This window comes from Aricia agestis, chromosome 13, assembly GCF_905147365.1.
Source record: "Aricia agestis chromosome 13, ilAriAges1.1, whole genome shotgun sequence".
In the NCBI taxonomy this organism is placed as follows: domain Eukaryota; kingdom Metazoa; phylum Arthropoda; class Insecta; order Lepidoptera; family Lycaenidae; genus Aricia; species Aricia agestis.
In genome coordinates this window covers 3274695-3288357 of record NC_056418.1, presented here as the reverse complement: position 1 = coordinate 3288357, position 13663 = coordinate 3274695, and the positions used below count along the sequence as shown (strand labels likewise).

Here is a 13663-nt window from a genome sequence, read left to right as displayed (position 1 = left end):
ACCTTTATACTATTTAACATACAAAACAATACAGCCGAAAACACTCCAAAAGCAAACAAAATTAACAAGTTAAATATCGCCAAATTGTGTGCCGACGCATAGCATTAGAGTACGATTAATTTAACTGCTTTGAATAACAAATTTCAAAGGTCAAATTTTTCATAGTTAGCCATGTGAAGCGATGAATAAACAAAAAAATTGTTTTTACCGACATTGAGGGCGATTAAGACCTTGAGGGTAGAGGTGCCGGATATTCTACAGAAAGCGGTAAGAAATGGTAATACTTTGACCTCTTTGTCGGCCCACTGCGGTAGGGTCCCAAAAAATAATAAATTATTTCTTGAAATAAACAATAGTTTTAAAAAACTTATTTTTTTAATTTTTAACAAATTATTGCATTGTCTTAATACGTATGCAAAGTTTCAAATTAACTAGACTACTGAGATAGGTTAAAATCGTGCTCAAAGCCCAAGCTAATGAAGGCGTGTTAAAAAATCGGCCAAGTGCAAGTCGGACTCGCGCACGAAGGGTTCCGTACCATTTTAGAGCAAAATTAGGCCAAAAATTATGTTTTTGTATGGGAGCCCCCCTTAATTTTTTATTTTATTTTAATATTATTATTAAATAAGTACAAATAATATAACTATTATAATATGGAATTTGTGAAAAAATCAAGTACATACTTGTTGATATAGTGCAAAAATTAAAAAAGCCAAAAAATTACATTTGTTGTATGGGAGCCCCACTTAAATATTAATTTTATTTTGTTTTTAGTATTTGTTGTTATATGTATATAACGGCAACAGATATACATAATCTGTGAAAATTTCAAGTTTCTAGCTGTTACCGTTCTTGAGTTACGGCCTGGAGACAGAGAAAAGTCTTAGTAATAGAGTCCCGTTTTTACCCTTTGGGTACGGAACCTTAAAAATGTAGCTTCCATGATATAAATGGTGCAATTATAACTCAGTGGACCACTAAGCAGTATAAAATATTGGAGTGTATCATGTATACTGTAGAGCTAAACTACAATTGTTTACTTCGCAAACCAATGTAGTAGATAATTCCTTTTCACAAATTATGTGGATCCCAGTGTATTGAATGCTGGAAGTTATGTCATTGCAACACGTCTTCTGGTCTTAAGAGTTAAGACGCTCCCCCTACGGAGATGCCGTAATTTACAGTTTTTAAATCCTTATTTTTCAAATTATGACTTAATAGTCATAATTTGAAAACTACAAAATTATAATAAAAATACAGCAATTATCTTCAGTATACGAACGTTCCTTTCATAGTTATTAATTTCCTATTTTTGTTTTTTATACTCATGATACTAATTTCCAAATTAATACCAATTTATTAAAATTGAAGCATACTTTCAGCATCAAATAACGTTTATTTGAAACACACGACAATAGAATATAGAAAATTACATTAACTATAATATATTCCCCGTTTTTTTAAGATCAATTTTGAACTAAGATAAGTAAAAAAATAGGATTTTTGTGCGATCTCGGCAACGCGGCAAATGTATGGTCAATGTCGTTTGCTCAGGGGATGGCGTTAAAACGTTCAACATTAGACGTTCTCTCATAAGTTATAACCGATATATTTCGTACATAATGAAAATAACCTCCAAAGTACTTGAGTGATCGCTGGCGCCAGACGCCTCGTAACATTAGACAATAGTTATACGCCCTTCTGACGGCTACCCCCTAAATTGTAGTACGAACCTGATAATGGGCCCTGTCAGAAGATTTAATGGTATTGTAATATGATCCTGTAATATTGATACAGAAATAGAAGATTCAGCTTCAGTCTGTATCCATTTGATCTTGGGTGTAATTATTTTAGGAAAACCGTTGGTTGGCACTTGGAAGAATTGGAATGAGCAACCCAACACCGAGGGCGCCAAGTCATGTATCTTTGAATTTAAAACAATTTGTTTGGTATTGCTTTTTCACGTTGCAATTTTTCTTTTTATTGATAAACGTTTTTTTTTATTTAGTTAATTCTATTATACATAGTTTTTACAAGGAATTTCAAGTGCGCGATAAACCGAAACAGTTTATCAGGGGCTAGCTCTACCATGAGTTTAAAGCTATTATCGATACTCGATACCGACTACGTAAATTTTTAGTATGGTATGGCAAATTTACCCTCTAGCGGTCTAAAATCGCCATACAAAAAAAAATACGTAGTCGGTATCGAGTATCGACAAACTATAGCTTTAAACTCATGGTAGAGCTACTGTTCACTAGGTATCGCATAAGACATACGATTTGCTTTTTTAGTAATGAAGACATAATCCATACCAAAATACTTATATACCTACTTAAATATTATAAATGCGTCTATACGTCCGTCTGTCTATCCACTTTACGTCCAAACCGCTGAACCGATTTTGCTGAAAATTGGTATGGAGATGCTTTGAGTCCCGGGAAAGAACATAGGCTTCTTTTAATCGTTATGTTTACAAGATATACTTATAGTATATATAAAGTGCCGTTTGTGGGATCACAGACTGACAGGGGGCCACGGAAGATCAGGCGCCACGGCTTGCCGCGGTCGATGCCTGAGTGGATTACCCCTTTAAACATGCGGTGTGTGCATTGCACAGCCATAACCGAGTTTAATTTTAAGTAGGTAGTTAAATGTTGTATGCGTCATGTTAATTTACTGGAATTCCTTGTTTTATTGTTGTTTAACTCTGGCTGTGTTCTGTCCCTTTCACATGCTTAATAAAGTTATTTTTATTTATTTATTTATAATCTGGAAAATGTACGGTTCCCGCGCGATAAACGAATTTTGGCGCAACAGAGTTGCGGGTATCGTCTAGTGAAGACATAAAATTCTACTAAACCTACCTCAAAATTTGTACAACCACAACTTATTTCTAAATTAGTATTTAACCACTACGCCTTCTCAATCGCTATTGCCAATACACTATTCACTTAACCCAAATTGAAAAACAAGCCCTGCCTTTTCGGCAAAGAGTCCTTCGTATGTGTGTTTATTCGGTAAACTTTTTGTGTACTTCCGGGCTTCTCAAGGATATTTACAGTATGGATATCAGATTCTGTCGCACTAATCCGTAATCCACTGTCACTAACTTCATAGGACCGTTCACCTACCGAGTAGAATGGCGAGAAGGTAAGGCTAACTATGGTAACAAGGCCCATAAAGGTACAAAATTTCTCTTTTGTGAAGTTAGTAGTTCGTACATGAGTTATAACGCTGAATCTTTTTCAGCGTAAAATGTGGTAGCTTAGTTTCATTATCACAACATTATCCTCATCAGAGGCCATCCACATAATAATATTACAAGACAAAAAAAAATGCATTTCTAACCTTTACTGCCGCGCTCAGAGAGAACTGTGATTGTAATGTGAAGATTTCGTACACAAATCCCACCACATTATTAATTCTGTCAATGATCTCGAGCTGCATTAAATTGAAGTGTACTAACTGGTCGCTGTTAAGCATTAGTGTCCTAACCCACAATATTTTTTGTCGTTAAATTTTGAATGCAGTCTTGTTCTAAATCATCTACAGAACATAACTGCATTCATAACTCAATACGTAATTTTTGTGTGGGTTAGTACACGAATGCTTAACAGCGTCCGACTATGACTCTGAGTGCGGCCGTTATTTTTTTTTAAATGAAATAGGGGACAAACGAGCAAACGGGTCACATGATCGAAAGCAAATTCCGTCGCCCATGGACACTCGCAGTATCAGAAGAGCTGCAGGTGCGTTGCCGGCATTTTAAGAGGGAATAGGGTAATAGGGGAGGGTAAGGAAGGGAAGAGAAGGGAATAAGGGAGGGAAGGGAAGGGAATAGGGTAGGGGATTGGGCCTCCGGTAAACTCACTCACTCGGCGAAACACAGCGCAAGCGCCGTTTCACGCCGGTTTTCTGTGAGAACGTGGTGTTTCTCCGGTCGAGCCGGCCCATTCGCGTCGAAACACGGCTCTCCCACGTATGTAATTTTAAAAAAATTAACCACTTTGTTTACATAATATAATTTCCTTAACTATAAGACAATATGATTACCGAATTATATGATTACAATAATAACACGATAATATTGTATCGTAATTACTAATTATACTAATATAGCAATTACTAGCAATTTCCGTGAGGATAAAAAGTAAAGTTGCCAGTCATTTGCATGGTTACGATAATTAGTTAATTTGTTCGTTAGTTTGGGTAATGAAGAGTTATTGTTAACTAGAAGTTGTCTGCAACTGAATTGGGCAGAAGTTAGTTTAGTTTTCAATAAAATTGTCATAATAATAATTATCATCCCCGAAACGCTCAAAATGCCCCCTATTTTCAGCGTTTTGATCGGTTTTAACGCTTAATGGAATGACATTAGGTATATTTTATTTTCCGGGGAATCAATGTAGATTTTTTAAATTTTTTCGTTTGCCATTCCAAATTTCAGGTAACAAACAAACAAACATACTTTCACATTACTTTAGTATGGAATATGGAGTTTACCAGAGCCAGGAAAACGTGTACACATAACACAGCTCCCTCGGAAAATTTACTTTGTTCGAGATGAGTCTATCATAAAAATTTTTCCTCATCCAATGAGGAAAATTTTTGAGATTTCTATTTTTAATTTAAAATTTGTATGTTATTATTTTTAGCAATATTCCGCGAAATAAACCTCAACCTGTAAGTAAATGAGTGAGTGTACGCATAGGCATGCGTACAGCACCTCCTCTCCCACACTGCCTATGCATACATTTGCATACAAGAACCTGCAAACACCACCACCACACAAGCAATAATGTTAGCAAATTCGTGTACTTATATCTATAAAATATCTCTTCCAGAAATCCTTATATACTACCATTATTTTCTTATTTTCTTCATAATTATTTTGATTGAAAACTTTCTTTAAATATCCGCCAGGTGTCTGTCAGGTTACTAGCCTTGGAAAATGGTAACTTCAGTTTCTCGTAACGTTATTCTTGAAATTACCAAGGTCTTACAGGTTGAGGTAATATAAATTAGATGTAAATTACTCACGTCAATAAGTTCATATTTCAATCGTCGTTGACACGACGACCCACAAAGCAGTGGAGACATTTTTTTGTATGAAGTAAGGGGGCAAACGAGCAAACGGGTCACCTGATGGAAAGCAACTTCCGTCGCCCATGGACACTCGCAGCATCAGAAGAGCTGCAGGTGCGTTGCCGGCCTTTTAAGTGGGAATAGGGTAATAGGGGAGGGCAGGGAAGGGAATAGTGTAGGGGATTGGGCCTCCGGTAAACTCACTCACTCGGCGAAACACAGCGCAAGCGCTGTTTCACGCCGGCTTTCTGTGAGATTGTGGTATTTCTCCGGTCGAGCCGGCCCATTCGTGCCGAAACATGGCTCTCCCACGTATAAAATGTTTGTCCACACTGTTTTGTAATTCTAGTTTATGATAATTAGGGGGTGAAGGGGATCTTACAAAATCTCAGGTAAGGGCGTTTTTCCTGTCATGCGTTATCACCCGTGCGCGGATCTGGTCCGCATGCGGGTGACAATGTCACAACTCGCAAACCACTGGTTAAAATAGCCGTTCAGTCAAACAGCTAGCTCTTTGACTGAACAACGCCATTCAATCACACGGCTGTATTTTGTTTAGCCGACTTTTTGACCGCAACTTTCAACACTATAGTTAGACGACGCTTAGCCAACTGGTTAAATAGCAAAATAACTAAAGAACCATTAGTTCAGTAAGGAGAGAATAGCAACGTTTTTTATAATTTCTTGGGAGTAATATTATTCTTGGAGTTTAAGAAGTGACCAAAAGTTTGTTCAAATAAGTAAAAATAAAAAACACATTATTAATCACTAGACATTACGCGCGGCTTCGCCCGGGTCAATTAGATATTTCCTGATTATTCACGTGGTCAACTTCTTATCTGTGCCAAATAATGGAAAAATTGCTTTAGTAGTTCGTGAGATAAGCCCTTTCAAATAATTTCCCCCGTTTTTTCTACATTTTTCTCTATTTCTTCGCCCCTATTAGTCTTAGCGTGATAAAATATAGCCTATAGCCTTCCTCGATAAATGGGCTATCTAACTCTTAAACAATTTTTTAAATCGGACCAGTAGTTCCTGAGATTAGCGCGTTAAAATAAGCCCTTTTAAATAATTTCTTCCGATTTTTTTCCACATTTTCCTCTATTTCTTCGCTCCTATTAGTCTTAGCGAGACAAAATATAGCCTATAGCTATCCTCGATAAATGGGCTATCTAACACTGAAATATTTTTTTGAATCGGACCAGTAGTTCCTGAGATTAGCGCGTTCTAACAAACAAACAAACAAACTCTTCCGCTTTATAATATTAGTATAGATAATATTCTATTTCTAAAGCGGCTTACTTTAATAATTATTATAACGGCCATTTTAACCAGTTGGCTGCAAAAGCAACATGCTTCGTCGATTATAATATTACGTAGATCATACTAGTTAGTTGACGCCCGCAAATCCGTTGCGCCAAAATTCTTTTAGCCGGTCATTTTTTCGGGATAAAAAGTATTCTATGTCCTTTCCCAGGACACAAAATATCTCATACCAAGTTTCTGCAAAATCAGATCAGCATTAGTCATGTATTTATCTACACCTCTAAACCCAAATTTTCCCGGAAGAATTTGTAACCAGTGGCCGATAGTCTGAAGTGTTAGATATAAAATCTATCAGGTGATAACAAGCTTTTACGTTATAAATAGAAGGGTAATGCATAAATCGATGTACTTTACGTGAAGTGTTAGCGAGAAATTGTTTTGGCGATAGATTCGTCTGTCTGTCGATACTAGAATTTTAGATCAAGAAAAGTCTATGTCAATAAAGACGACGACACATAAATAGACGAGTCTTACCGCCGTATTTAGAGACATTTAATAATTAACCTTGAATTTAATGAAGAGTTTGACAGATAATGTAAGTATGGGGCTTATGTCAACATTTTGAATTAATTACAATTAAGTAATTGATGTTCCACTCTGAGTGCGGCAGTTAAATCAAACTATTCATGCCGATCGCTTATATTACCTGGAATCTAGATAGTAGATATCCATACTTAATATAAAAAATGCGAAGGTCTGTTTGTTACCTTTTTCACGCCCAAACCGCTTTACCGATTTTGCTGAAATTTGGTGCGGAGATACTTTGAGTCCCGGGACAGGACATAGTACACGTTTAACCCGGAAAATGTACGGTTCCCGTGCGAAGAACGGATTTTGGCGCAACGAAGATGCGGGCGTCATCTAGTCGGTGTTTAAAACAAGATAGGTTTTTGTAAAACCAATGTTTTTTTTGTACAATAATTGAGAACGTAACTTATTTAACCCATGTCTGCGCAACTTAGTCTTTTGTTATAAAGCTTAGGTTTCTTTTTAACCGATTTCAAAAACGGAGGTTATAAATTCGACGCATATAATGTATATAATATTTCCAGAACTGCCCAGTTTTCGTATTAAATAATAATGTCTAGATATCAGCGTCTGAACAAATGTGCCAAATTTGAAAATTTTGTGCATATTGTATGTATCGTGTATACAGTATGTATTTATAATGTATGTAAGTATGTATGTTTTTATGTGATTTAATATTTATCTGATTTCAGTAATTATTTTTTTGTTTTATTAGGTATTTATCAACTTAGGGAATATTGCAAGTTTCATCAAAATCGGTTCACTAGTTTTGGAGATAAAGAGCTTTAATTCTCAATTATGTACAATTTTGAAACCAATTTTATATTTTATATTTTTTAGAGCCTATCATATGCTGTCCCAGTTTCATTATGAATTTCTGGGAGAAATCAATAAACACTAAAAGGTCAAGCCTGTATGTATGTGGTAAGATAATATTACGAATTTATAGGACAATACTGTCCTACATGACATCCTAGCTCAGGTTAGAGTTGGCTATAGGATTAGCTCTTGAATAAAATTATTAAAAAAAATACATTTTACCTATTTGTAAATAAAAAGGAAGTATAATTTATTTCAGTTGGTTAATATTACCTACTCGTATGCGCATGAATGCAATGATAAGCTAATCAACAGATATGACGTTATGAAATTCGATTCTTATTAGTACTTATTGTACCTACATAGCTTTGCAGTATGCTCTATCGTTACTCAATTGCGTAAAAGATCAATCCTGGTCAATGATTAGCTTATCAACAGATGCCCATATTATTTATTGTTTTGAAATTCAATGCTGTGACTCTGATTTTTTTGCGCGCTATCTTTTACCATATTGTAATGGCTGATTTAAAAACTTCAAACTTCAAAAACTTTATTTGCAACCAAGTATTATATTATATTAAATCTTGTTCAATGTAAAACACATTGCCAAAATATACAACTTATGACTTGAATTTAAATTTTTATAAATTTATTTATTTTACACATATTTCAATTAAATTATGTAGTAAAATCAACAGGATAAATGTATTCCACCTATATGTAGTCGACTGCACAAGTTTTTGAAATATCTACGTGTAAGTTCTACTTTTATTTCAAAGAAAAAAAACAAAATGTTAAATTTGGAAGATCCTGTCGAGTGACCAATCCGGATTTCCTGGATTTGTTTTAAGAGCTTCCAGGTAGTGGAATTGTTTTATATAATATAAATGGCAAACTAAAATATAAATTGCAAAATCTATACTATAATAATATTATAATTCTGCAGAGTTTGTTTGAACGCGCTAATCTCAGGAACTACTGGTCCGATTTGAAAAATTATTTTACTGTTGGATAGCCCATTTATCGAGAAAGGCTTAATAGACTATATTTTATCATGCTATGAGTAATAGGAGCGAAGAATTAGAGAAAAATGTGGAAAAAACGGGGTGAAATTATTTGAAAGGGCTTATTATCTTAAAAAGTAATAGAGCAATTTTTATGTTATTTGGCAAACATGAAGAATAGACCACGTGAAGGGACATAGGCTATTTTTTGCGGAAAAATGTACGGTTGCGTGAAATTCTTAAATTACGCAAGCGAAGCCGCGCGGAATATCTTATTAATAAAATCGTAGGAAAGTCAATTCTGTACATTGAATATTTTTGTACAATAAAATAATACTTGGGATGTGATCTACTTTGCTAACGCGGACGAAGTCGCGGGCAACAGCTAGAAAATATAAATGGCAAAATAAAAATAAAACACGATAGTCAATAAACAAGAAATAACTTTAGTTCGGTTCTGTGATTTGAAGTGTCCGGGGTTTGGACCGTCCTTATATTCAGACAGCTTCTACCATAAACACGTTGAACATAAAACAATTTTTATTTATTGTTAAAAAGACAATACTCACCGGCCTCAAGTGAAATTTCTCGTAAACCGAAGTCAGTAGAATCCGGTATTCCAACTCAGAACAGTTCGGTTTCCCGAACCGGTAGTGAAGGTTGTAATCATCCTTCGGCTTCAAATACTCGTCGCGTATCGGCGGACGAAAAGTCCCATTATTTTTTACACAGCTCTTCGAATCCAACCCGTACGCGTAGCCAAACGGACAACACTTCAGCACGCAGACTTTTTTGTCGCATATACAAGCCCTCTCCTTGTTATCCACTACAAAATATTCAGTCTTTTTGAATTTCACATTGTCGAAGTCTATCCCACCGTCGGGAAGTTTTATCCCACTGGAAATGTCCACAGCGTTGTCCATGTCGCACGTTTGGGACAGACATTTCGTTACGAACAGACAGACGAAAAGTACACGGAGCATTTTTTATATAACCTTGAACAATTTCCTTGATCACCGTCCGACTGTTTAAATTGATATTCGATGGCACCACTTTAGACACAGCAATAATATTGTCTCATATTTTATTTATTTCATGGCATATAAGTTTAACACTTACAAATCTGTAAAAAATAATGTTTTTCTGATTTATTTTTTTCTGAATTTAACTAAAAGTTATTACATTATGTCTGTGATTGTTTTGTAATGATTGTTTGCTCTGAGTCTGAATCCGTCATTCTGGAAATGTAGAGTCCGTAAGCATACCCTAGTGACACTAATAAAACACAATTTTTCGTGCACTTTTTCCACTAAGTATATTAATATAGTGGAAAAAGTGCACAAAAAATTGTATTTTATTAGTGTTCAACATGAATTTCCACCAAGAACCGACAGTACAATCAATCACATATACCCTAGCGAGTTTTATTATTATTTCAGGTTTTATTTTATTTTTAAAAAATTATCTATAAACGTATTTCTATACAATATTAATTATGCATCTAGTTTTATATCTCTATGGCATTTATCTGCATTGTGGTCACGACAATTAAAGCAGCCACAGTGATGCCGTGCAAAATAAGTATAATAGGGAAATCCTACGTCTCTACGCAAAAACTAGTCTATGGTTATTTTTATCTGTGGTTATGTAAATGTCAGGTAAGCCATAAGACGATTACCCACGAGGCTGTATTGGTGCCTGGCACCATATTGTAGATTATCACTATAAAGACAGTGAGAGAGACACTCATTGTTTTGTCATTTAAGTATAATTTGTCCAAAATTAAAACTAATGGAGGCTTCATTTTCATTGGGTACGGAAGGAAATAGGGGAGGGTAGGGAAAGGAAAAGGGTAGGGGATTGGGTCTCCGGTAAACTCACTTACTCGGCGAAACACAGCGGAAGCGCTGTTTCACGCCGGTTTTCTGTGAGGACGTGGTATCTCTCCGGTCAAGCCGGCCCATTCGTGCCGAAGCATGGCTCTCCCAAGTCAGTATATCATTTTTTACTTCTTATTTTATTGCGAAATATTATGGAGATGATGACAGCTTCATAGTCATGTTTTGTAGAGTATCAATAAAATTATTATCACTTTTATTGATACTCTATCTAATTATTAATATTTACAACATTATAAAGTTGTTAGTAACTTCATTGAACGGCACTTTACATTTTCCGCTAATACAAATTATCCTAAACTATGTGCTTTCCCGAGTCATAAAATCGCTTCTAAGTCGGCATACTCATACTTCTATCTACTCTGGTATTATGTACTTCAGATCTGAAAATGTGTACACGCTAGTGTTGGTAAAAATAGCATTAGCAATAATAATTAATTGTTAAATGCCTATTAGTATTAGTATAATAATAATTAATTGTTATTGCCTTGCTAAAAAATACGATTGCTAATATTATCGTGCGCAGCTACAGTCTGCGATCATGATAAAAATCACGTCCGCGCTGTTTCGCACCACGGTGCTAACTGTTAATGAATTGCTATTTTTTACTCAATGCGAAATAATACACGACGCGAGCGGTGCGATGCGAACCGATAATTCAAGATGCCGCGTTTTTAGCAAATAGTTAAGCAATAATACTTAGCATGCTGTGACATCAAAATTAGAATGTTAATGAAATTAATAGAAAATAGCATTAATTCCCATTACTAGTACACGACTCCACCCGAGATCATACCTCCACCCTCTGTAAACCAATTACCAAAGGTCTAACACTAGGACATATTATTATATTGAAGTTTCATCTGACATAATATATTCGAATTTGTAATATTAATATACGGTGTAGATAATGCTTAAGAAATATTAAAATTCTGGGTATCATTAACACTTGTGGTTATCGTTGTACGCGGAACAAAACAGAATCAAAACTTGTTTTATTGAACACAGACGAACATGTTGTCCGTGATTTTGGTATTATCCATATTAATATTGTAAATGCGAAAGTGTGTTTGTCAAACCAATGGACCAATTTTGCTGAAATTTGGTATGGAGATACTTTGAGTCCTGAGAAAGACATAGGATACTTTTTATACCGAAAAATGTACGGTTCCCGCACCGTAAACGAATTTTGGCATATTTTTTTTCTGTTTGTTATTGCTACGAAATAATCCAGTGTGCCTATTGTAGTCTGTCTGTATGTCCATTATAAGACTACCAGCAACTATGAATGAATACAAATTGATAATTTAACGGTCCTGACAATTGACTAGTCAAGCCATATTATGTGCTATCTATATTAATTTGTCTACAAGACTTAATTCGAACCGAGACAAGACTCTAACCGCCGTACTCAGAGACATTTAATTACGATTAACCTACGAATAATAAAAACTAAGGAATCGTAACTCCCATACTATTACCGGTTTAAATTTGGTTCCTTTTGATCTGTCATGAAAACTTATTAAGTGGAGTGGCGCTCTTATTTTGGGATGGGTATTATGTTAAGATCACGGCAAGACCACGGCAGCTTAGTCAAAAATTCATAAGAAGGAGGGAGAGTAGACCACCGAACGGCGTAGGCAATAATACCCCTCTTTCTACCGGCGAAAATATTATATCATGCCTTTGTTTTCACTAATGCTAGCACTCCCTGTGTGAGTTATTTTCTGTCACAGCATATAAACAGTCTTAACGTATGCCTAAACCATTGAGGCTTGTCACAAACCATTATTAGAAGTTTTTTTACACATCTTGTAGCTTCGACTATTCTACCCTGTTACGACAAAACGATGCAACCTGGGTTACAGCGTTTTGTAATAATAGAGTCTAAATGTATCTACTCGATGTAAGCTTTCTGTTGATATAATCCACAAAATTGAGATATTCTATATAATTAAAAAACACGATAAAATAATGTTCTAATGAAAATTTGGAAATATTATAAGTAATCAGCTTATATAAAAACCATGTATCTACAATGGATAAAATTTGGTAACGAGCTTAAGTTAAAAAAATTAAACTCATTTTTTGACAGTTGGCGTGTTACAGGATACAGCGTTTTGTCGTAGCAGGGCAGTATTGATTTAGTTTCATAAATACGTTGAGAAATTGGTATTTTCCGTCGTATAGTTGTACAACCTGTCGCGTTCGGGTTTTACCTGTGTGGTGCCACATTTACATAAAATGTGTTCAAATGCCTTCCAGATAATATTGCTTTTAGACTCCACATACGCAATAAATACTAAATAACAAATATTATGTCAGTCTGTCCGTTTATTTGCACTAATGAATCGATTATGGTGTTCAGATACTCAAGTCCCGGGAAGGGACATAGGATTAATATTATAGAATAGTGTTTTTAATGTTTTTATTTCTACGATGTCATTTTTAAGAAAAAATAATAAAGATGAAATAAATAAGACGAACAGACGGACAGCCGGACAGACATCGAAGTCTTAGTAATAGGGTCCCGTTTTTACCTTTTGGGCACGGAAGTCGAACTCAAACTGAAACTCAAACTTTTTTATTGAGAATAAATTTTTGCAAATGTTCTCTGAACGTCTACATGATGCCTAACTAATGTCGGAACCCTAATAAAAGACATAAGTATTTACAGGTTTATACGTGGGAGAGCCATGCTTCGGCACGAATGGGCCGGCTCGACCGGAGAAATACCACGTTCTCACAGAAAACCGGCGTGAAGCAGCGCTTGCGCTGTGTTTCGCCGAGTGAGTGAGTTTACCGGATGCCCAATACCCTACCCTATTCCCTTCCCTATCCTCCCCTATTCCCTTCCCTTCCCATCCCTACCCTCCCCTATTACCCTTTTCCCTCTTAAAAGGCCGGCAACGCACCTGCAGCTCTTCTGATGCTGCGAGTGTCCATGGGCGACGGAAGTTGCTTTCCATCAGGTGACCCGTTTGCTCGTTTGCCCCCTTA

At 35.7% G+C, this 13663-nt stretch overlaps 1 protein-coding gene across 7 annotated transcripts in view; it reads right to left on the bottom strand.

The window, feature by feature from the left end:
- LOC121733238 (G-protein coupled receptor Mth2-like) overlaps window positions 1–13663 on the bottom strand; it is a 60265-nt gene that overhangs the window by 23410 nt on the left and 23192 nt on the right. For 3 of the 7 annotated variants that reach the window (XR_006036529.1, XR_006036530.1, XM_042123437.1), the window contains exon 2: window positions 9335–9888. The exons of the other annotated variants lie outside the window; for them this stretch is intronic. Coding sequence is in view for 1 of the 3 variants with exons in the window: in XM_042123437.1 (XP_041979371.1) it covers window positions 9335–9748 (414 nt within the window). In the remaining 2 variants the exon portion in view is untranslated. The remainder of the gene's footprint in view (window positions 1–9334; window positions 9889–13663) is intronic. 7 annotated transcript variants of the gene reach the window in all.